Genomic DNA, 24,630 nt, shown 5'->3' with positions numbered 1-24,630 from the left:
AGCACAAAAAAACATTTGAAAAAAGATATGGAGAAAAAAAATCAGCAAGTCTACCACTTGCACCTGCCTCTTCTCTGGGTCTGGGCCATGTCAAGCCTGCGAGGTTAAAAAACACTGAGGCGACAGATTTAAATACCACAGCCTGCACCTGTCCTCCTGCAGCGGGAGAGTGTGTGTATGAAATTCAAAGGTTGTTTTTTGAGCTGTAACCTTCTCTAACTGGCTTGGTCAGGGTAGCAGCATTACAGAAAGAGGTCAGCTAAGATGCTGCAGGAGACGAAAAAAAAGAGGAGAGAAAGAAATGGAGAGGTGTGAAAACGCAGCTGGTGAGAAAAAAAAGAAGTGAGTGCTGGTCAGGAGAGGTGTTCATGGATTATTTATCATGAGATGATGGACTCTTCTCACATGGCTCAGCCTTTAGAGCCAGGAGAGGCGGCTGGTGAGGGGTCACAAACCGGCTGGTGATAAAAATACTCCAACGGACGAAAAATACACCAGCTATATGAAAAGAGAGCGAACTTACTGAAGCGAAGAGGAACTCTCTATACATGCGTGTCAGTGTCTGTATCTGCCTCTAACCCCAATCCTCTGCCTGTATGTAGAAGTTTTGGTTGTGTTGAGATGTTTCTGGGCGGAGAGTTAGTGTCGTTTCCTCATCCAATCACAGAGCGCCAAGTGCACAAGTGACTGTGTGTTGATTAGCAAGTGGAAGAAGCTAATCAGAGCTGCTATGATAGAGGAGCAAGAAAAACAATGGAATGAAATGAAACGCAAAACAAATAAACCTTGTTTTCCTAAATGAGGGTGAAGCTTGGCTCGACTTTCACTTGCTTTCAGGAACTTTGGGAGCAGCAAGGGATGAAGAGCGACGGGAGTTAGCTTTCTGCTAATCAGATATGTGTCAAATACCTGTGATTAGCTCATGCTAACATGCTAAGTCAGGTGAATGGCTCTCGTGTCTCTCCTATACAGAAACACGATGCTACAGGTGTTTGCTAGGCTAGTGCAGGGGTCTGCAACCTTTACTTTGCCTTAGCTTACCTGGATTTAAGTCATTGCAGAGCCGAAAAATTTACTTCATCTACAATAAAGTCAATAAAGAGTATGAAATTGTACACATAGTAAAAAAATTGAGTGATTAATAATCTAAACAAGAAGTTATTTTTGAATTTATTAAACTGTAAAAATGACTTCTGAGTTTTTACATTTGATTAATTTGCAAAAGTTGATTAAAAAAATGAGAAAATTCAAAAATTTGCAAAAAATTCAAAATTTGAGGTTTTAAAAATTTGCTAAATTGAAAAAAATTCTGAAATTTAAAAAAATTTAAAACGTGAAGTTGATTTTTTTTTTCTTCTCTTTTTTTTCATATTTCTGTTCTTGACATAACTTTTTTTTTTTTTTATATGAATTATTATACATCATATATGGATGTCCAAAACATGAACACTCGATAAAAAGTAAATCAATAAAAATAAGTAAAAAATAAAAAATTAGTAAATTTTCAAAATTAAATAGAATTGTAAAATTTTAGAAAATCCTGAAATTTAAGAAAATGTGTGAAATTTCCAAAATTTTCCAAAATTCAAAGCATGTCTAAAATTAAAAAAAGAACTTTTTTAAATGAGCAAAAAAAAAGTAATAATAATAGTAATAATTTTAATTGATGGGTCTGTTTGAACTAGTAAGGAAGTGTCTTTTTCCTCCATTAAACTTCATTGATAAAATTGAAATGGTTATCTTGTCAAGCCCTTTTAATATTTTAAGGCCTTCCAAGTCTGCAGCTGTCTCAAAGTGACTCATGATTACACTTTGATGACATATTTTGGGATACACACCTGTATGGCGTGAGGATGTTGAGGGGTGGCGGCTGCTCGCATGTCTGGAAGGTCTCCTGCAGCGGGACGGGCAGAGACGTGCGGTCAAACAGCTGCTGATCCTGAATAGTGCAACTCCTGAAGGCCTTCCTCATGGTGATGTCCTGCAGAGACACTGAGGAGGAGACGAGAGGATGGGGAGGAAACAAGACAGAAAATTATTTCATTGATTTGTTTCTATTTGCAGAGCGAGTGATACAAAGATAAACAAGTCTGGTCAGGCCGTGCTGTTAATGTCCCGTCTGACACTTTGATTCAGTGATGGCTGAAGTTATGGTCAGGCTAAATACTAACAGAAGGAAATCAACATGGCAGAGCTGAACCTTTTAGAAAAACAGGAAGGGAAAATAGCTGAGGGGAAGAAGGAAACACAACCACACTCAGGCTAACCCTCAATCTGCTCAAGCTGAGGAGAAAAGTCTTGGACAGGAATCCAGAACTCTGCAACCAGATCTGAATTATACATGAGGGAGTGACTTCTCTGCCGCCCAGAGGAAGAGTGACAAAGTCATGTGGCATACAGAAAAGCACTGTCACTGTTTGTTGTTGGCCCCTCGACCATAAAAACACACAAAATGAAAACTTAGTGCTAAACATACAGCCAGGAGACCTCTCCAGGCGGCAGTACAGTTGGGTAATGGCTTATACACACACACTCGCACACATGGAAATGAAAGGTCGGCCACCTGAGGCAATGAAGTATCAACAGTGAGCAAAAGTTTAGCAAGTAACAGTCTGGGAGAGACAGTGTGAGGCTGGCAGAGAATGCAGGAGGGAGATAATAAAACTTCGAAAGTCTCAGAGCAACGGAAACAGGATGAAGAGAAGAGGAGTGAGAAAGACAAGGGAGGGCTTTAATGTTAAACACAGGGAAGAAGAAAACAAAGGAGACTTTTACAAGCAAGACAAACACAGCGCTGAGCCAAGGCAGAGGTGTTTTTTTCAATGTACAACTAGAAAAACAAAGAAAAACTTTGATTATAGCGTCAGAAATAAAACTGTCAAGCGATTAAAAAATAATCAAGTTAATCACATATATTCTGCAACTAATTATATTAATCACACATTTTCATTAAGCTCATCCCTTGGGCTTAATAAAGTCCATAGATAGAATCTGTCTATTGAAATAATACAATGGAATTATATCTAATTCAAATAAATTGAATAGAAGTATTGAATCAGATTAATGTCAGGGCTGCTCTGGGTATTAATCATGTGACATTTTGCATGAGCAAACAGACTCAAAAAAGAAACTTAACGTGTTAATTAAACACCTTTAACAGTTCCTGTTAACAAAAAAAAAACAGTGTGCTTCCTGATGGAGCCTTAATGCACCCTGAAAAACAACTTACAAAACCTTTGTAAAAACCACATCCTCAAAGATATTAATGGGTCTGGAGTTTGATGCAATTTGTTTAAGGTAGACTTACTGAACCCCCGAAGCGGAAAAGAAAACTCCTTCCTGCAGAGCATAATACTTTATGTTAGTCGACCATTCTTTCTTACGAAGGGAGAGAGCTCAAAATCTCACTAAATTTGGCGCACACCTCACATTCAACCATAAATTAGATTTAATACAAAAATAGTCCAACAACATACCATAATCTACTCTCTAACGCCACCTAGGCACACTACAACGGCTCTTGATGGCAGTAGGAATGTCACAGAGAGATCAAACCAACATCAAAATGTTTGTCTCATTGAGATTCATAAATCATATGCCAACACCCCTGACCTATCTCAAACATGAAGCCAGCAATTTGCTTTTCAAAGTAAAATTTGGCCATATTTTTGTGCCTTTTTCAAAAATGATCTTCTCCTAGGCCATAAATGGTATCAGCCTGAAATTCACTCAGATGACAGAGTAGGCCCTGCTTTACAAAAGTGATATAGGAATTTGTTGTTGCTCAAACAGTTTTTGAGTAGCAAGCTCTCGAAGTTGGTGAACCCAAAAGACGCCGTTTCAGCTCCCCCTATTAGAATGAATGGGAGAGGAGGATCTAGTTAGGCCTCTACACAAAAAGTAAAAGCGGTACAGCTTTAAAAATGACATGGGTGGATTTCTGACAAAATTTACTACAAAAACATATTCTTTTAGACAGATTAGGTGAAAATTGTGGCATCTATAAGGGGACATTTTTAAAGCTTGATTCAATTTGTTTAAGGTAGACTTACTGAACCCTGATAAAGAAAAGCAGAAAACTTCTTCCTGCAGAGTGTGCAAAATACTTAATGTTGGTCGACTATTCTTTCTAGGGTCCTCTAAAAAAGGGAGAGTCCACAAAATCTCACGAAAAATGGCACACATCTCACATTCAGCCATACACTAGATATAATACAAAAATTGACCACAAACATACCAGAATCTATTCTCTAGCGCCACCAAGGCACACCAAATCAGCTCTTATTGGCAGTAGTAAAGTCAGACTAACTTCAAAATGTTTGTCTCATTGAGACGCATAAATCATGTGCCCACACTCCTGACCTATCTCAAACAGGAAGCTGGCAATTTGCCTTCCTGAGTAAAATTTGGCCTTTTTCAAAAATTACCTTCTCCTAGGCCGTAAATGGTATCAGCTTGAAATTCACACAGATGACACAGTGGGCCCTGCTTTAAAAAAATGATGTATGAATTCATTGTTGCTCAAGTGGTTTTTGAATGACAAGCCCTCAAAGTTGGTAAACCCCACAGAAGCCCTTTCAGCTCCCCCTATTAGAATGAATGGGAGAGGAGGATCCAGCTCCACACAAGCTGCAGCATTTACACAAAAAAGTAAAAGTGATACAGCTTTGAAATGACATTGGTGGATTCCTGACAAAATTTACAACAAATTTTCTTATTTTGAGAGAGATTTGGTCAAAATTGTGGCATCTATGAGGAGAGGTTTCTGAAAGTTCAGTCAACTTCACTATTGAGAGGGCAGCAGTTGGTGATGATGTCACGCACTGAGAGTTCCGTGCAGCTGGTCATGTGACTTAGCAGGGGAAATACTGCATCACCTCAAGTGTGTGAAGAGGGTCAGAAAGGGACGAAACCTTTGCGGTGGAGGTCAGTAATGAGTAATACTGTGTGAATAGTAACAGTTATTTTTAATTGAGACATTCTACTTTGGATGCAACAATTTAATTTAGCACATTTTGTTTTCAATGACTACTGGGAAAATCCAAAAAGAAACTAAAATGAGAGCCAGATAAGATTTTTTGGCGAGAAACACAAATCACAGGGTGCCCCATGAGGCTTTGGCCCTGAAGCAATCGGCCCTGGTACGATTCCAACAAGTGGCTCTGCTCCCGCGTGTCACCCCCAACTCTCGCTGTGCTCCCGGCTCTATTTACCGCGGTGTCCTCTTAAAACGAACCCATACAAAGCTGAAAATTCATCTTTTAGGAACAAAAAACAAATCACGCTCATGGGGGACAGAAACGTTTTTGGTTTAATCACTTCATACTTGAGAGGAAAGCTTTGTAAAACCATAAATCAGTTGTGATAATGACCTTTGAAGAGTTTAGCACCTGTTTAGTGAGATCAAAGACGTAAAAGTGGCAGAGGATTATGGGTAGCTGGGGATGAAGATGTGTGAGAGGAGATATGGACATTAAAGTGATGCTTTGGGGATCCCTTTAGGGCATTTCACTTCTCGCCTCGCCTCACCTCGCCTCCCGTCTGCTCGAAGGTCAGGATGAAGATCAGGGAAGCTGACACCAAAACTCTCCTTCGATCTGCTTACAAACGTACGTAATGAATCTTCAGAGTGAGCTGTTTTACACTTTAAACCGCGGCCGACTGGTGAATCACAATTTGGCGTATAACGCAAGTGAGAACACGGCGTCCTGCTGCCCTGTTGCATTCTGGGACGGCGGAGGGGCTGTCATGTGATGTGACAAGTACGTGCAGAAGCGACAAACAAGAGAGGCAGCGCGTAAGTGTGTGTCAGGATGCATCTGAGGCAGAGTGAGGTGGCGGTAAACCTCTGCCAGGCAACGCCGAGCGCCGAGTGAGAGGCACTAATCAATGTGGGCAGACACACACACACACACACTCACACACACTCACAGATGGATATCGTAACATGATGTTCTACACCCTAATTACAAAATGTCACTTATTCAGCTCAACTACCAATTACACCCGTTTAGCGAAGACATTCAGCTAATGATAGAAATGAGAGAGTGTGTGTGTGAATGAATGAGTGAGCTCGTGAGAGGCTGGAAGGGCGTGTGTTTGTGTGTGTATGTGAGTGTGTGTAGGATGCAGCAGCCTCTGATCTCAGCCTGTGAAGCTCCTTATCAGTCAGCGAGTGGCGGAGAGTTTATCTCTCTTTTTCTCATATCTTTTCTCCGACGGATAGCATCGCACTAGAAAAACACTCAACCAAAGAGAGGTGAAGGAGTTGTTGTCACACACACAAACACACACACTCACAAATACACACAGCTACTTATGCTCCCCTTTAAGTTTCAGGGAAATGAAATTCTGCCTCCCGCCTCATAGAGATGCAGTCCGACACGCCGACGATAAGAAAAGGCGCAGGCCGGGCTGTCTCTTAGCATGCAGACGCGTCTCTCTACTGTTGCACTTCAATGCAAATGTTGCCCTATATTTCCCCTCCTGCAGCCTCCAGTCAACTCCAAACACTCTCACACTCCACCCATGTCACAGTATTCTTCTTCATTCTGCTTTCCTGATTCTTATCAATTGTTTTTATTTTATTTTTCGATCCTTTTAGACCAAGGGTCTTCAACCTGTGGCTCAGGAGCCTCTTGTGGCTCTTTCACTCCTTTGCAGTGGCTTTAAAAAAATAATAATTGAAATATGTTTTTTTATTTTTCTTACAGAGGGTATTGATGACAGAAGACACTAACACTAGAGAAAATCATGCGTGTATACATATTTTATTTCTGTGTAGATAAATTAATTTGGCTACTGACTTGCTAGCTAAATATACATGCTTAAAATGTAGCAGGCTAGAAACAAACAGATATTCATTTTTTGGAAATGGTGAAGGTTTTAAAATTTCAGAATCATAAGTATTATTTTTTATATATTTCAACTTTTTTAAAAAAGTGAATTTATAAGCAACTTTTTAAATATTTAATTTGTACAATTTCATCTTTTTCATTTTTCCTTTTTTTAATTCTTTTTTTTGCATTTTTTATTTCTAATTTTTTGAAATATTTGCAATTTGATCAAAAAATAAAGAAAAAGACATCATTTGTGCAATTTCATAAATTAAAAACTTTTAAGAAATAATTTTTCGCAACTTTCTGAAATTTCAATATTTGTTGGAATATTAACAACTTTTTGACATTTTTGCAAATTAATCAATTTTTATTTTTTTGCATTTTTTTGCATTTTTTTCTATTAAAATTTCATTTAAACTTTTGCATTTTTTATGTTTGATTTTTTGTTAAAAATGTATATAAATTAAAAGAAAGACATTTCATAATTTTCATAATTTAAAGATTTGTTTGAATTCATTTTTTCAATTTTTTCAATTTTTTTTTTTTTTTACATTTTGCAAATTGATTAAAAAATAAAAAAAGTAAAACATCATGTGTACAATTTTATAAATTAGACTTTATCTAACCTTAGATAGATTATTATTCACTGGACCCAACTATGTTTAGAGTTACATACACTATATTGTCTTATTATGAAGATTAAGTAGATTTTGTGGCTCCAGATCGACTTAAAACCAGGTGAGTTGACGTAAAATGGCTCCTATAAAAGTAAAGATTGCAGACCCCTGACATTTAGCCTCTTAAACTTTGTCAGACCACCGCTGTTGTGAGCTGAAAGAGGAACCGTGTAGCATTGTGCTGTCAGAATGTGATGAAAACACAGGAAAAAAACTTCATCCTGTGTTTTAAATGCGAACTGTAAAGTCTTTGCGACAGAGTTGGACCCAGATTATAAGCAACCCGTCATCATTTCGCTCCTTTCTTTGACTAATGCTCGCTTCCATCACTGTGGTCTCACAAACGCTCTCCGGTCATCACCCACAATGCTTCTGGATGAACTGTCCAAGCCACAAATTACAGCTTTCTGAATCCACATAATTGCAAAGTAGAAACTTTGTGACTCTGCTTGCCAAACGGTTTGGCAGAGCTAGCAAACATGTGTGGACATAAAGTGAGTTAAAGACATGAATTACACTCTCTGTCACTGAGGCATTTCTGTAATTTCAGACTGAATGAATAAATTGATGTTGCCCCTCTGCTTTGACAGAAAGTCAAAAAGGAAAAACAATCAGGGGATAACAGTTTAATGTTTCTGTTCTTTTTACATTGATACAAAAAGAAATATCAGCAGAATTATCAGACGTGGGTCACCCGCTAGAGTCCCAGCCTCATGGGGTGTGTGTGACCTAAACCACTGGGCCATGTCGGCACCCCTGGTGGTTCAGCTGTGCTGCTGCCTGGTCCCCATTAAAAATATATTCTATGTTTGAATTCGGATATTCTGAGCAACCAAAAGGCCCAAAGTTAATAAATAACTGGTGATAATGTGCAATAAAGTTAAGTATGCTGTGATAGTTTTTCGTTTTTACTGTTTTTATTTAACATTTTAATAACTGTGATTGAAACAAGGTCATGTGGCAATAACAACTGATGTTTTTTATCTTTGTTTCTTTGTATCTGTTCCTGTTGTGCACAGTGCAGCACTGAAGGACACATTCCTCAGTAAATCACAGATTGTGTTCGTGGAGAATGACAATAATTTCATGCAGGTCAAGAGTCTGCAAGGCCAAGGGTCATGGACTCCTTTGCAGTGGCTCATCGTAGCTTAATACGATATCATTGCAAATAAGAATTTTTATCTTTCTAATAGCTTTTCTTTATATTATTCATCTATTGATGATTAAAGACATTGCTAACCTGCCAGTTTAACAAACATGCTTAATATGTGGCGAGACATAAGCTAAAAACAGTAAATTATGGAAGAAAACATTATATAGATAAATGTTATCAAATTGAAGCTTTCATTCAAAAGTTTTAAGATTTTTGTAAATACATGAAATTTCAATATTTTTTGCTTTTTTTTTCCTTTTTTAAAATATTTTTTATTTAAATTTTTAAAAATATATATTTTTAATTTTTTGCACATTTGGTACATTTGAATTCTATTTAAATTTTTTGCAATTTTTATTAATTTTGATTAAGATTTATAAATATTTGCAAATTGTTTACATTGTTATATTTTGTTTGAAAATGTCAAAAAATAAAAATACATGAAATAGCTTAAAATTTAATGTTTTGAAAATTTTGCAGTTTTTTAAATAATTTTTTTGCAAATTTATTTTTATATTTTTTGCACATGTAATGCATTTTAATTTTATTTGATTTTTTTGCACTTTTTATACATTTTGATTTAAATTTTGAAATGTTTGCAAATTTACATTATTAAAATTATTACTTGAAATTCTAAAATTACGAAAATGTTAAAAGAAATTCATAAAAAAAATTAAATTGAAAAAATACATACAATGTCAAAAAATGAAATGTTTTGAAAATTTTGCAAATATTTAAATTTCAAAATGTTTATAATTTCCTTTTCAAAATTATTTCTTTTTTTGCACATTTAGTTCATTTTAATTTTATTTGAAATTCTTGCCATTTTTATGCATTTTATTTGAAATTTTCAAATGTTTGCAAACTGTTTACATTATTCTTTTTTAATTAAAAAAAAAATAAATAAAAAAATGTATATAAAGAAACTTCAACTTTAAAAAATACATAAAATGTTAAAAAAAGCAAATGTTTTGAAATTTTGCAAATCTTTAAATGTTAGAATGTTAATACATTTTTTTTTGCAAATTCAAATCAAAAAAAAAAAACAGAAACATGACATACAACTATATAACTCCAAAAACTTATTGTTAAGAAAACCATTTACTTGAGTTTACCTATCTAGAGGTTTTTTTAGGTTCATAATCTTTATTATGCAGGAAAGTAGATTTTGTGGCTCCAGAATGACTTTAATCCAGGTGATCGGAGGCAAAAAAGCTTATATGAAAGTAAAGGTTACAGACCCCTGATCCAGGTTTTGACTCAGTTTAAAGATGTAAACATATTTTGCAAGTAGGAGACAAGGAAGCACATTAATTCCTGCAGTCTAAGGTCTTTTCACCCGTGAATCTAATCGTTTTAAAATCTGAAAGCAAACTGAGCATCTTAGCAAAACACAGGTCAGACTCTCAGATGAAACAAGATGCCAAATAAGAGAGTTTCAAGAGAAAGGAGATGTTAAAAAACACCTGGTGTCTCCAGTTTGTGAGCCAACTGCTTCTCTCAGTGCATCAGCGGTCTGCCTCATTCAAACAGGCCTTAACAAAATGTGAGTGAGAGATTAATAAAGGGGGAATAAAAGCAGGAAGAAAAGGAGTCAAGGAGGGTTACGGAATAGTAAAAACCAACAAAACAAAGAAAGATAAATAATGAGATCAAGATGTCAGTGCAGCGAAGGATTATCACAACAAAGAGTGACAAACAGGAAGAAGATGCCGGCAGTGAGGGACTCCAGAGTTCATAAAGAAACAGTTAGAGCCCAGAGGGACCAGCGGTGGCTTCGTGGCCTTCCATAATTGCCTGCAGCCGATGCAGTGATATAACGGTGCCATTAAATAGGGGATACAGGCCATTAGTTTGGCTGGCTCCAAGTGATAGGAGACGGAGAGAGCCTGACAGCACACAAATAGCATCCACGCTAAAGATGGAGGGAGCGCAGAGATCAATCAGAGAGGAGGGAGGGGGGGTAAAGGACAAAGGATAGACGGTACCCTTTCAAGGCTGTGAGGTAGATAAGGTGCAGGCGAGGTCTGTGTGTGTGTTGGTGTGTGTGTGTCACACCCTGGACATGTAAAAATCCCTGTATGGAAACCTTCCTGACCTCAGCCCCTGCAGCACCAACGACACAGGCTCCATCACTCTGACCGTCCTTTCATCTCTCTGCAACCTTCAGCTACACATCCGTCACACCGTCCATCATCTGACACCCTGTGTCCTTACGCCACGGAGCCATAAAACATAATTCACTGTCATCAGAGTCTGCACGTTCAGTCTGGATCCACTGAGTCTGTAACGGTGTTCGATGTGTGGTCCAAAGCCGTCTCATTCAGTAAACACTGGAATCAGGTTTTATCAACTTAAAGCAACTTTTAGCAAGTCTTTGGGTCTGATAATGCCTGTACCTACTACTATAAAGTGTATTATCATCCAAGTGTTAGCTAAAACCGGTGATGTTGGCAGTATCAAGCTTTTGTTTTAAATTTTGTTGCTTCTCTCTGCGTCATGATTTGGCGTAACGTTGTCACAGACTTCTGAGCATTTAGCCTGAGTCATCTCTTTAGCTGAGTCACGCTGGTTTACAGTAACCGCTGCATGATTCAAAGTGCAGCAGGAAGATTGAGTTAAAGTCTCATAAATGACTTTTAGCGAGGTGTGTGTATTTTAGAATTAAATGGAGATTGGATCGTAATAAATTTTCTTTGTTGAAGTCAACTTTTTACCGGATACAACACCCCAGGGTAAGGTTTGAAACGTGACAACATGAAAACGTTGTAGTTGCTGGCTATATGTAGCTCCACAGGCAGCCCAATTCTCTGACATATCTTTAGGCTAACGTTACAACAAGCTAACTGTCAGTTTTTACAGTAGTTTAGCAGCTGTCCATATGTAGTGCTATCGGCAGCCCGGTGCTGAGAGCATGCTCTGCAAACTTACAATAATTTCAAACTCTGTGTAATTTCTTTGCTGGCTGATCTGGGTGACACCGTCTGGTTATGTCCTGCATTCACCATCCAAGACTTTTGAAAAATAGAGTTGGTGTTCTATTTTAACAATGCTCCTTATTGTAAAGTCACTCAGACTTTGCTCTTTTACAAAGAATCAGCCTGACTGGCTCTGAATTTCACTCTGTAGGGAGCATTTTTGTATTTTAATTGCTGGATTGTAAAACGCAGCACACTCGTAGCAAGTTCAGTCACAATAGTTTTTTCTTTTGTGAAGTTTGTCTTTTGTGTTTCTGAAAACATTTAGGTGTTAATTGTTCTAAACAATAATTGGGGAAAAAAAATTCAAACTAAGTTTTATTTTGAGCCCAATTAAAGATGCTACGTAGAGGATCTGTTTTAATTGGACTGTCACGCCACCTTGTGGCCCAGGGTCTCTGCACACTGTCGTAAATGACTTTTAGCGAGGTGTGTGTTTGTTTTGGAATTAATCGGAGATCAGATCGAAACAAATTTTCTTTGTTCAAGTCAACTTTTTACCAGATACAATGCCCTGAAGTAAGGTATTTATCAGTACAGTTACATAGCGCTACCGTTTGAAACATTACAACAAGCAAATGTTGTAGCAGCTGGCTATATGTAGTGCTATCGGCAGCCTGGTGCTCCGATGTATCTGTAAGCTAACGTTACAACAGGCTAACTGTCAGCTGGTACCGTAGTTAAGTAGCCCACCATATGTAGTGCTGTAACGTTAGTGAATCCTGGTTATTTCCTGCCAGTCATCTACCAATCAGAGCTAACGTAACCTCACTCTTCATTTATTGAGAGACTCTCAAGTTTGAACAGACTGTCTGACAGTTAGGCTCCAGTGTCCACCATCACTACTTCTTTAACTTTATTTTATTATTTTGTAAACTTATAATACACTTTAGGTTAGCTCATCTTTTTGTAAAGCTTCGTTCTTGTTTTGTATTTCAGCTTAGGACACCTCTCATTCTTGTTATTTTGCCAGTTTTTGTTTAATAAATCAACCTTGGTTCATATCTGTACCTCCCAAATGAACAGTGAGTAATGATTGGAATCACTCCATGAGCATTTTATTCCATCAGTAGATTTTGACAGATCAGCACTTGGACTTGAAAATGTTGGACCAGTGGATTCAAAGCTAAGACAGCAGCGTTCTGGATCAGTGGAGCCACCATGGACTGAATGATTGATCGTTTCCGATAGTTATTAATCAGCTTATGTCAGCATCCAGCCGTCAGTGCTGTGCAGCCTGAGCTCAGATAAGTGTTTGACTCCAGAGCTGGAGGCTGCAGACTCAGGACCACGACTCATGGTTTGTAGGGCCTGTGTTTAGGGTTTGACTCTACAAATGGTAACAAACAAAAACTGAGCAAGACAAAAAGGGTTGAAATTGGGTTCAAGGTGTTCAGACCTAAGTTAAACCTCTAAATCCTGGTCAGTGCATCATCTAAAGTTATACTCAGTTATGATCCGTTAAAGTTTAACAAAGACAGTTTGCAAATTGCGATTCTTTGATATTTACAATTTTTAGTTTTTTTTGGTTTGTTTTTGTTTTTTTATTTTAACAGTGGTAACTTTTTTCCAATCCAGTTTATAAACAAAGACTGAAATGGAGTTTTTGAATTTGTAAACAAATAGATTTTTTGACGAAGAATCCCGATTTGGATATCGTCAAACAAAAAATCCAGATATATCGATTTTCAATTTTTTTCTCCAATTATCCAATTAATGGCATTTTTTAAATCTAAATTCGCCAAATTTATAATTGCAAAACCCCTCGATCACCACAAGAAGTTTGCAATCCCTGCTTGTGAAAGACGCCTGGTGCTCCCAGCCCAGCGCGGCTCCAAATCTCTAGCCAGACTCTTCTCCTCTGTTGTGCCCAAATGGTGAATGAATCACCTAACTCTATACAATCCACAGAGTCCCTTTCTACTTTAAGAGATGTCTGAAGACTCATCTGTTCAGGGAACACTTAGACCTTAATCTGAGCCTTCTCCTCTTTGTCCTCAGGGGGAGAATGGGTCAGAAGGTCTCAGACTCAGCTCTTAGTGAGTTTTCAGCACTAATTACTTAAAGTTGTTGAAGGTTGGTGGTTGAAGTATATCGTTGCAATTAATTGTGGTTACTTTGTTAGATTACTCTACATAAAAAAGTCCAAACAAACATAAAAAAGACAAAACCGTACAAACAAAAGCATCTGCTAAATGAAACTGTAACTGTAGGTCACTTAATCTTTTTCTTTCATATGTTTTTAAAGATTTCTGGACGTTTGTGAAGAGTCTGGGAGTTTCTGATTGCGTGCTCGTCTCTCCTTCATCCTCCTATCTCTTTCTATCCGTCCACGCTCCTGATTTATGGCCTCCTCCCTGCCTGCACTCATCCCCCTCTCCTTCACTCCTCTTCTTTAGCCGACCACAGACCCACACAGGCAATTACACGGCCGCTCATATGCTCGTGCTAAAAGCATACACTCTTACTGTGCACAGTGTGTTTCAGAGTGTGAGGGTAAAATAAAGAGAAGAAGCAAACCTCTCCAGCGGCTGACCATCTTTTCCTCCTGCATTTATTCAGCTCTTATCTGCTGAAGTTTCTGCAAAACGCTCCACTCCACATCCCCCGCTTTGTTTGATTTTACACCTTTTCAATGAATAACAGACAGAGAAGTGGAGTACCAGGGTTTCAGTTTCAAAGACAACTTCATTTGGCTGTAAATGCACGCGGAGGAGTCGAACCGAGTCGGAAGTCTGTGTAACCTGCAGAGGAGGCTTTCTCAACCTGGCCCAGAAAACTCTGCGGTACAATCCTTTTCCACTCCGCTGCTTTTTGCTGCAGTGCCCTGTTTTATACTCCCATACGTCTATCCTTCCATCTTTCCTACCGTGCTCCTCTTCCCCCCACACCGCACACTTAAACTGCAACTGAGCCGATCCTTATCTTCGGTCTCTGAGCCAGAACCTGGGGCTAGGAGTGGGGGGACAGTCGGGTTTATTTATGAAGGGGGATAAAACACAAAGACCACATGATGCACGCACGGGCACATCCTTGGAATACGATTACCACGCTTTATGAAAGACCTGCTTTATTGTTACTGGCTGTTACCGGGAGATCTGTATCTAAGATAAATATCAATATTTTACTGTGCAAGAAGAAAGCAAGCATCGTGTGAGTGGTTTCAGGTTTGCAAAAATAAAAAAATATGCTGTTATTGCTTAACATTCTATTTGTTTACAAAGTATCTACCTGGAATGAACTAAATTCATTAATTGGCAAGTTTAGGCTCTAATGAATTCTTAAATAATTCTTAGAAAATAAAGTAAATGTTTTGAATGCTTTTTGTAGGTATAGCTATATTCTTAGTAGCGGCAGATGACAAAAGCTCATATCAAGACTTATTTTTTAAAAACTTCAGACTTGACTAAGACTCGTGACCTGAAGCCCTTTGCAAACCAGATGCATATTTTTTGCGCAAATATGTTGCACTGAGTTTACTTGATTTGAACTTACTGTTTTTCAATGCAAGCTTTCACACCAGCAAGGTTATCTCACTGAGCGAAATCGGCGCTTTTATTTTTTCAAACCACGGTCAATTTTTTCCTCAAGTTTTGCTTACGAGTACACGTCCGACCAATCGAAACGTTCTTATTGACACGTTACGTACCAAAACATTCAACAATGGTTGCGTCCATGTCCCAGTACCCCGTTCTTTACGACAAAAGACATAAAAACTACAAAGACAATGATAAAAGAGGCATCTCTTGGATGAGAATAGCTGCAGGGATTGAATATGACGCCTACGAATTTTTCTAAATTCGGTGCCGTTTATTTCTGCTGTTAATGTGCAAAGGCCTTAAGATTTGAGACTTGACTTGGACTCGTGACCTAAGACTAAAGATGTGACTTGAGATGTGACCTAAGACTTGAGATGTAATTAAGACTCTTTACCTAATCCTCAAGACTTAACTTGGACTCGTGACCTAAGACTTTAGACTTGACTTGGACAAGTGCCCTAAGACTTGATACTTGACCAAAGACTCATGACCTAATCCTCAAGACTTGACCTAGACTCGTGACCTTAGACTTGAGACTTGACTTGGACCAGTGCCCTAAGACTTGATACTTGACCAAAGACTCATGACCTAAGACTTAACACATACCTTTGACTTGTGACATAAGACTTAAGTCTTGATGTAGGCTTGTGACCCTAGACTAGAGAACTAACTAAGACCTCTGACCTAAGACTTAAGACTAGGCTAAGACTCGTTACCTAAGAATTGAGATTTGACCTAGACTTCTTACCCAAGACTTGATACATGACTCAAACTGGTGACCTAAGACTTGAGACTTGACCTAGACTCATGACCTTAGACTTGAGTCATGACTTAGAGACGTCACCTAAAACTTGAGACTTCCTTAGACCCATGACCTTAGATTTAAGATATTACTTAGACTGGTGACCTTAGACTTGAGACTTGAGTAAGACCCATGACCTATGACTTAAGACTAGACCAAGCCTTGTTACCCTTGATACGTGACTTAAATTGGTGACTTAAGACTAGAGACTTGACCTAGACTCATGACCTAACTTGAGTCTTGACTTAGAACCATGACCTAAGACTAAAGACTTGACATAGACTCGTGACCTCAGACTCGGGATTGAGGCTTGGACTTGTGACCTTAGACTTGTGACTTGACTCAGACTTGTGACCTCAGACTTGATACTTGACTTAGACCTGGGACCTAAGACTTGAGACTTGACTTGGACTAGTGATCTAAAACTTGAGACTCATGACCTAAGACTTGTGTCCTAAGACTTATGACATGACTTGAGACTTGACTTGGACATGCAAAAAAAGACTTCTGATCATCTCTGCACCATGTAAAGACAATCATAAATAAATGATGGAACCTGTTAACTTTCTGTATTAAATGAAAGTAAAATATCATAGATAAACCCCGCAGACTAATTATAAAATCACTGGCATGCATGACGGGATGTGTCAGTGCGGGTTTAGCCTTCAACCTCTGAAGCATGAAGTCAACTCTCCAGCTGAGGCACCCTGCAAAACAGACTTCCAAAATTGGATCTAACACACTGTAATTCAATTAGCACGAGGAGGGGATGGACGTGGTGTTTATAGGAAAGGGAGGAGAGAATGACAGAGAAGAAATTCAAGGAAGAGCCTCCACAGGGGAAAAATAGACGATGCACCCAACAGAAAAGATTAGGATGAGCAATCTGTTTGTAATCTGGACCTGGAGGGCTGCGTTCCTCAACAAAACAAACCCATGATTCTGCAAAAAAAAATCTATTCATCGGCTTGCTAAGAGGAAGCAGAGTCTGCGCGTGTATTCACATAAAAAGGCTAAAGCGGCGAGCACGACTCAGCGAGCATTCCTCCGTCTGCGTGTCGGTGACAAGAAGCAGTTAGAGTAGCATTGTGCAGAGCCGCGCACACGCCGCTGGCCTGTGGGAAATCGATGCGGTGCCTTGGAGCGTGGTATTACACCGCTGTGAGTCTCCCTTTTTACTTTGCAGCCTCCTCTAAGCACACTATTTTCTCAAACTCTCCCCCCTCCTCTGCTCTCCTCACTCAGGATAACCCGGCTTACCTGACAGTCCGGCAGATTATCGACACAGCTTGACTTAGTCTGTTTTTTTCTCTCTGCAGTGGCTAAACAAGCATCCAGCTAAAGTGAAACTCTGGCAGAGAGAAGCAGGGGTTTATGGGTTGTTGTTTTTTTTGGAGGGGGGAAAATGACACAGCCATTGCTGCCTGCTCTTTTAATAACAGCCATTATCACTGAAGAGGGGAAGACAGGAGAGCTGTATCCCTGAATGCTGACAAACACAGACACACGGGCACACACTCAGCAACAATTGGTGGGGTAATAGTGACAAGAGTCACTGCAGGGAGGGAAAAAGCAAAGAAAGAGCAAAAGGGAGGTCATATAGCTACAGAAAAATTATTAGACCACCTTGTTTCCTTCAATTTCTGTTCATTAATGCCTGGTACAAAGACGAATATGATGATAACAACAAAAAAAGTCATCAGAGTTCAATTCAAGAGCTGGCTCGCCACTTTCCTTGTTTTCTAGATAATAACCAAAACCACTGAGGTTCCTGAAATTAATAGCTGTGACATTGTGCTGCCAAAAACACCAAGACAGTCCAGCTGCAGACCTCCACTCTCTTAGGGAAGTGACGTCAGGGTATGAAGGAAAAATTTCAAAATAAAAGTTGCCTTCAAAGTTACGTTGCTTAGGCACATCCACATTTTTCTGTGTTTTGGTAACTTTGGTTAACCTGATTCCTTGATAATGTTACATTAGGTAAATGTTACATTTAATCATGTTGCTAGGCACCGCCCCGTTGTGGCTGCCAATTTTTGTCTGTTTCTTGTGATTTTTTCATCTCTTTTTTCATACTTTGTATGGTTTATTTGTTGGTCGTGGACACCAAACTGGTTTTGTCTTCAGTGATATTTTTACTATTTTTTTCTCCTGTGTTTGTCTGGAGATCCTACATGTAACCATGGCTGCATTGTTTACATGTGAAATCAGCTGTTAGCAGCCTGTAGCATGTCAATGCTAACTGTTGCTAGGCCAGATGTTTCCCACAAGGTGAGGAGAAGGCAGTGAGGACGTCTTGCTGGTTCTCAGGTGTGAGCTAAGAAGTGACGACATGGACCTGTCCTTCCATCCATCATTATTGGGAATGTAAGATCTGTCTCCAATAAGATGGACAAGCTAGCTGTGCTAACCCAGCAACAGAGGGAACACCAGAGGGCAGAGTAGCATCATGCTATTCACAGACATGGCTAACAGAGCTAACATCAGACAGACTGCTGAAGAAGCTCAGGCCTGGACCCTGTGGAGGTGGAGGCTGGCTGACTGGACAATGATGGACAAGCTCATTTTTAAGGTCCCTGGAGGTCTGACCATGATTCCTGACACAGGAAGTGATGCGTGCATCCTGTGGGGTAGAGAGACGTTTCCTGCCTTGACCAGCGAGCAGTTTGGTGGTACCATGTTGGGCTTGCTTTTTGTTGGAGACCTTCAGTTTATTGGCTTCTAATTTCAACTCAGGCCAGTTTCCAGCAGGGCCAAGATGGCTGCCTTTGCGGCTTCACATAATCCTTTTGTTTTAGGCGTAATGTGAGAGCTGATGACTTCTGAGGTTAGGCTTAAGCATGTCGAATAGGACATAAAATATGATGTAATCAGCTGCAGTTTCTTGTCATGTTTATCTTATTCTGGACAGGAAGTTGAAGAAAACAAAGGTGGTCTCATCATTTTCTCATGACTGTATGAGTGTGTGTTATTGTGTGTGTGTATGTGTGTTTACTCACATTCCTCTTCTTTGGGGTCCAGCTGTGTGACGCTGATGGAGAGGCGGTCCACGCGCTCCTGCAGGGAGTTGACCCGGAAAGAGAAGGTGTGGGCCTCGTTGAAGAGCTCTCCAAACAGGTCCTCTGCATATTTACCTGCATGAACACACACACACACACACACACACACACAAAGAGGAAAAGAGTTTGAGGAAACATTTTTTCATGCTAATGTGCTCCTCAAAAAAAAAAAAAAATCAATTTAGTGTTAAAACAGAAAGCGTGAAAATTGTAATTATGCTTATTTGGAAGCCATTAACCAGTCTATATGCAGCGATAATGATACCTGCAGCTCATTACGTTTCCTCACAGTTTCTCACACAGGAGCTGCTCCTCCGGGATTTTCAGAGCATCACTCAGAAGTTTCACCAACAGGCAGGTGAAGGTAACACTCAAAGTGTCAGACACAGTCACAGGGAAGTAAAGATAATGTTCTTCTTCTGATTGAAGCATCAGAGTACGTCTGCACGTTTCAGGCAAAAAATGACAATCACAATTTCTGTTTTTTGCTTTGAAGTGAGATCATGATTCTCTGGCACAATTTTTTTTGCAATCCTGCACTGTGACTTTCATCTTAAAATCTGTTTTAAAATCTATTTTAACTTTTCTTTTGTTGAATTTTATTTTGTGTTATTGTATCTTATTTTTTATCTGCTTTTTAACTAAATGTTATCATTTTATTTAATCTGTAGAGCACTTTGAATTGCTTTGCTGAAATGTGCTCTATAAATAAATTTGCCGTGCCTTAAAGAAAAAAAAACACACACAAAAAAAACACTCAAATGGTCATTCATAAGGATGGGTATTGATAAAACAAATATGAAATTTGACAATTTATCTAGATATTAGGGGTGGGAGAAAAAAAATCAATGTATTGTAATATCAGGATTTATTGTTTGTCTGAATTTTTGGGGGAAAAAAACATTTTTTTCTGTCAAATTTACATCCTAAATTTCAATCTTTGTTTAGGAGCTTTGTTGAAAAACGTGAGATGTCAGATTCCCTGAATAAATCCTTGACACTGACTCCCATGGGATTATTTCTTAGGAAAATATGGAAACTGGTATGGTCTATACACGTCGTCATCATCATTCAACTTTTTCACTTGGTCTGGAGTTCAGGAAGTCACAAACACACCAAGCCAAAAAAAGCCATTTTCAGAGCAGAAATTAACCTATTTACAGCCTGGTTCAAAAAACGTCTCCTGTTTCAGTTGCTAATTTTGCCATCGGTACACACGGTGTGGGGGGTGAATTTTTTCTAACTCTGCAGTTCAGAGGAAATTATGATCGCAAGCTTGCCCAATCAGAGGCACAGCTCAGGGTTACGTGACCGACAGGCGCCATATAGCTGTACATGAAGCCCTTGCCACTACCAATATGGCTGCTATAGCCGATCTGCTTCGTTTTCTGCTTCAGGAACATACGAACGACGTCTGGGAGACTACGTCCATGTTTTATACAGTCTATGAACAATATTCAGTATATAATCCTCTTTATATATAATTCTAGACATATAACGATATTCAAACTCTAAAGGAAACCAATAATAGTAGTAAATAACAGTACCAACAGAGAACCATCAAACCCTCTCTTCATCAAACGGAAAGCACTAAAATACATGGACTCAAAACACTTCTAATAATGCACAAAGCAAACACTTTCAAAGAAAAACAGACAGTACACTTTCGTTCCTCAACAATCACTGTAGCTGTAACTAGAGGAGCACTGAGAGGTGACTGTAAAATCCCTCTCTGTAAGAGTTCATTTGGACAGTCTGTGATCTCCTACAAGACAGCCCAAGAGTGGAATAAGATCCCACAAAGCCTCAGAGAGTCCAACTCATACATATCCTTCAAAAGCAAACTTAAGAGTTGGCTAATTGACAACCAAAGATGTGAACACTGATACCTATAACCAGTATTGTGTATGACATTGTATTTTATTCATGTATTTGTATTTCATTGTATTTTACTGTTGACCAGCATGGCATTTGCACTTTGCATATGTATATTGTATGTCTTTTTTATTTATTCCTTACCAGGTATTATCCTATACTGCTCTGGCAGGGGGGACAGCCGATGTAAACTAGCCTTTTGGCTAACTCGGGTGCATTTACATTTTTTATGAAATGTTTATTAATGTGCAGTGTCCCTCCGAAACAAATAAAGGAAAAAAAAAAAAAAAAAAAGTACCAACAGAAAACACACTGTGTATCAGGTAAAGGAGATAATTTGAGGGACAATTGCAGCGATAAAATGACAACCTTCAGATCACTCGGATATTGTGATGCAAGTTTTCCTACACATAATCTGATGGATTAGACTACAACAAAAGGGGTAGGACTAGAACAGTTTTATTAACTTCATTCCACACCCTTTGGAACAAGATATGATTATCTGTGTTGTTATAGAGCTGTCTGTTTAATTGTTTTGTTTTTCAGCCAGAACACATTGCACATCTTACTTTTCTTTGTTCTTTGAGCTGTAGTTATAAAGTCAGCCATGAGCCTGCTGCAACTTTTCTTCTATCTTCCTGTCTGGAAACAGTTACCTGTGAGTATTTGGGGTTTACAAAGACTAACTGTGTTATTTTTCTTTGATGAAAGTTGAAATTCTGCTTTAAAACCAAATTTATCGATGTATGCTAACCGCTAGCATATCAATGCAATTTCCCATATACCTAAGCATCAAGCTAGCACTAAGTTTTCTCTGTTGTTTTTGGTCCATCAGAGGATATATAACATGTCGAATGTTCCCGTGCTTCTTAGGTAAAACTTTAAGCAGAAATCCTAAATTAGAGTTTTCTTGGGAAACTATATGCTAAGCTAAGCTAGCTGGGGAAGAATAACGCAAGGTCCAGCTGCTACCACGTAGTGTTGCCAGCTATCATACTTTGCCTTTTTTTGAGATTACTGATAATGAAAAAGGACCAAATTATCGTACAAATACAATAACTATGAGATTATCGTAGATATCGTATCGTTTAGGGGGTGTTTGTTTACGATGCAGCACGTGAAATAAAAGCCTCAGAATCGACCGTGTGTAGAAATGTGATCATGATCTTTTTAACGACTAATCCTGCAGCTCTACACCAGAGTTTTAAAGAAGCAAATTTCTGGTGCTGAGAGTTTAATAAAGACTGTGACAGAGCAGCAGTGGTTGGAAATCTCCAGAGAAGCTGGGCTGACTGCTCTGATAGAGATGTGAGAGCCGGGCTGTTTGAAGACGGAGCTGTGTGATACCAGAAGAACAATGAAGATGAAATGAAAGACGCAGGACTTCTACTTCGATTTCCTCTAACAGCAACATGTTTCAGAGATTTCACAGACTGATGAGAGCTCTGTTCTTCCTCTGCCATCACCTCCCAATGAACGTATTTATTAACCCATCAGTCAGACCTGTGGTTAGCATGGACAGCTAACTGTGCACTGACACCTTTCTATAATAACTGACCCCTTCTGCTTGCTTCTGACTTCTGCACGCCATGAACATCCAACAAGAGCTGCACTACAAGAGACGCTCTGACCCAGCCATCGAGCCATCACATCTTTCCCTCTTGTCAAAGTCACTCATCCTCACACTCGCCACTTTTCTCTGCTTCCTTCAACTTTGAGAACAAATTCTCCTCCTTCTGACAGGCGCCGTTGTAAAGAGATGATCAGTATTTCTGGCGTCACCTGTCAGTGGTCACCGCGTCACGGCTGATTGATGTATAACATTCCCATCTATTAGTAGCGTTACGGATCACAGCTGATCCATGATCCGTTCAGATGACCCTGGCGCCGCGCGTGGTTTGGCATGTGATCCACAGCTGAATGGAAAATGTATCATCAGCGTGTAAAGTGGATGTACTGCTTCTTAATCTCTGTGCAGAGTGTCGGTGAAAGAAACCAGTGTAAGCAGATAATTTATGAGCTTCATATGGAGACACAGGAAGACAAGTCATTTACATAAACGCCGTTTTGTGGACGACTGGTCAAAAATGGCCTCAATTTCAAACAGGATACGCCCAACCATCTGTGGGTCTACACTTGTTTTGTCTATAACAGAGGGGAGATGCAGCTAATGACCACACATGCATCTCACCGGTGTGTCTGTGTCTCCTTAAGCTCTGTCATTATCTAACTAATTATCTAACCAGGGGGTTAGCTTAAAAAGCTTAATCTGGTCTCAATCCAAACATATCTGCTTCTTTGACTATAAGCTAAACCTGACTCTATATTTTCAACAGTTGATTTAAGCTAACTGCTCTTTTACATTTTAAAACAATGGTTTCATTAAAGTAATTTTTGTTGTGATGACATTTTGTAACTATGAGTAAGGAGGGAACGCGGTGGATATGAGACCCTGCTGTACACCGCAATGTATATAGCAGATATCACAGGCTGTCTGCGCCACTCATGACATAAACTGCTTAGCTGTGCTTCATAGCACAGATCGCTCGTCTGTGTTGTGCAGCATGGACTGACTGTCAGTGCTCCATGGCTTTATTCAACATGTTTAGAATGAAGTTAAATTGGCTGTTTTTTAGGAGTGTAATTTTTTTTAAATGTAACATTTGGATTGATTACTTGACAAATAAATGTAGCTGAAACAACCCCGAATTGTAATAATCTAAACTAGAATTTGGGTAGAATGTTAAACTCATCTGTTGGGTTAAAATGGACCAACCCATTCTGCTTGGTCCAATTAGCTGGCAGTTGGGTTATAAAACGGTCCAAATTGGGTTATATTATTTATTTATTCCTTTATTAAGTTATTTTTAATTTAAAAAAAAAACAGATGAAAAAATTAATTAATATTTAAATGAATAAATAAATTTTAAAAAATGTTATTTTTTATTTTTATTATCAAAATAATAATCATAAATAAATAATGTTTTTTATTATTAAAAATGATAATAAATAAATAATTTGCTTTTTTCCATTTATTAAAAATGATAATATTTAAATAAATAAAATTAATTAATTATAAATTTGGGTTGTTTTTAACCAAACTGTTTTCAGGAGATTGTCTGTGTTTTATTTTCCAAATGCTATTTCTCAGTATACGTAGTCAGAATGGACTTTCATAGTAGAACAAGAATTCATTTGTGGCATGTAGTCGCCTTTGGCACCACGCTGGCTTACTGTGGCAGTGAGATGTGAGATTTGGCTTTTTTCCTTAAGAAAATGATTTCTTGAGTTAATTTTGGAAAGCAAGCTAACTAAGGCCATGTCTACACATAGATTAATATCTGGGTAAACGCATATATTAAACATTTAGGTCTGTCATCCACTAAAACCTCAGGTTTACGTCATTAAAAACAATGTTTTCTGAAAACTCTGGTTTTTGTGGTTTCGTGTAGACGCGGGGAAACAGAGTTTTTGGTTTTCAAATGTCACAACTGAATGACAGGGGCCCACTCTGATTGGTTGGCACAGGTTTTCTGAAAACACTGACAAATAAGGGTTTGGCATTCCTCAAGCCACACACATTGGCAGATTTTCCCAGTACGTGTGGACGAAATGAGGGGATATTCATTCTTGAAAATACCTGGCTATGTGTAGAAAGGCCTAAGTCTTTGTACCAGATAACCACAACTAAATCTGACCTCAGGTGTC

General features: G+C 38.7%; 1 protein-coding gene across 4 annotated transcripts in view; it reads right to left on the bottom strand.

Moving 5' to 3' along the window:
- The window catches only part of wasf1 (WASP family member 1), a 118,251-nt gene that overhangs the window by 40,276 nt on the left and 53,345 nt on the right, over positions 1–24,630 (bottom strand). For all 4 annotated transcript variants that reach the window (XM_074684941.1, XM_074684942.1, XM_074684940.1 and 1 more), the window contains 2 exons: positions 18,988–19,122; positions 1,839–1,992 (listed from right to left, as the gene is read on the bottom strand). In XM_074684941.1, the coding sequence (XP_074541042.1) occupies positions 1,839–1,992; positions 18,988–19,122 (289 nt within the window). The remainder of the gene's footprint in view (positions 1–1,838; positions 1,993–18,987; positions 19,123–24,630) is intronic.

Source organism: Halichoeres trimaculatus, unplaced genomic scaffold (genome assembly GCF_033239565.1).
Source record: "Halichoeres trimaculatus isolate MK-OKI-2021-1 unplaced genomic scaffold, fHalTri1.1 fHalTri1_scaffold_13, whole genome shotgun sequence".
Classification (NCBI taxonomy): Eukaryota; Metazoa; Chordata; class Actinopteri; order Labriformes; family Labridae; genus Halichoeres; species Halichoeres trimaculatus.
The sequence above is the reverse complement of the archived record's forward strand: the minus strand, read 5'-3'. Positions and strand labels throughout refer to the sequence as shown.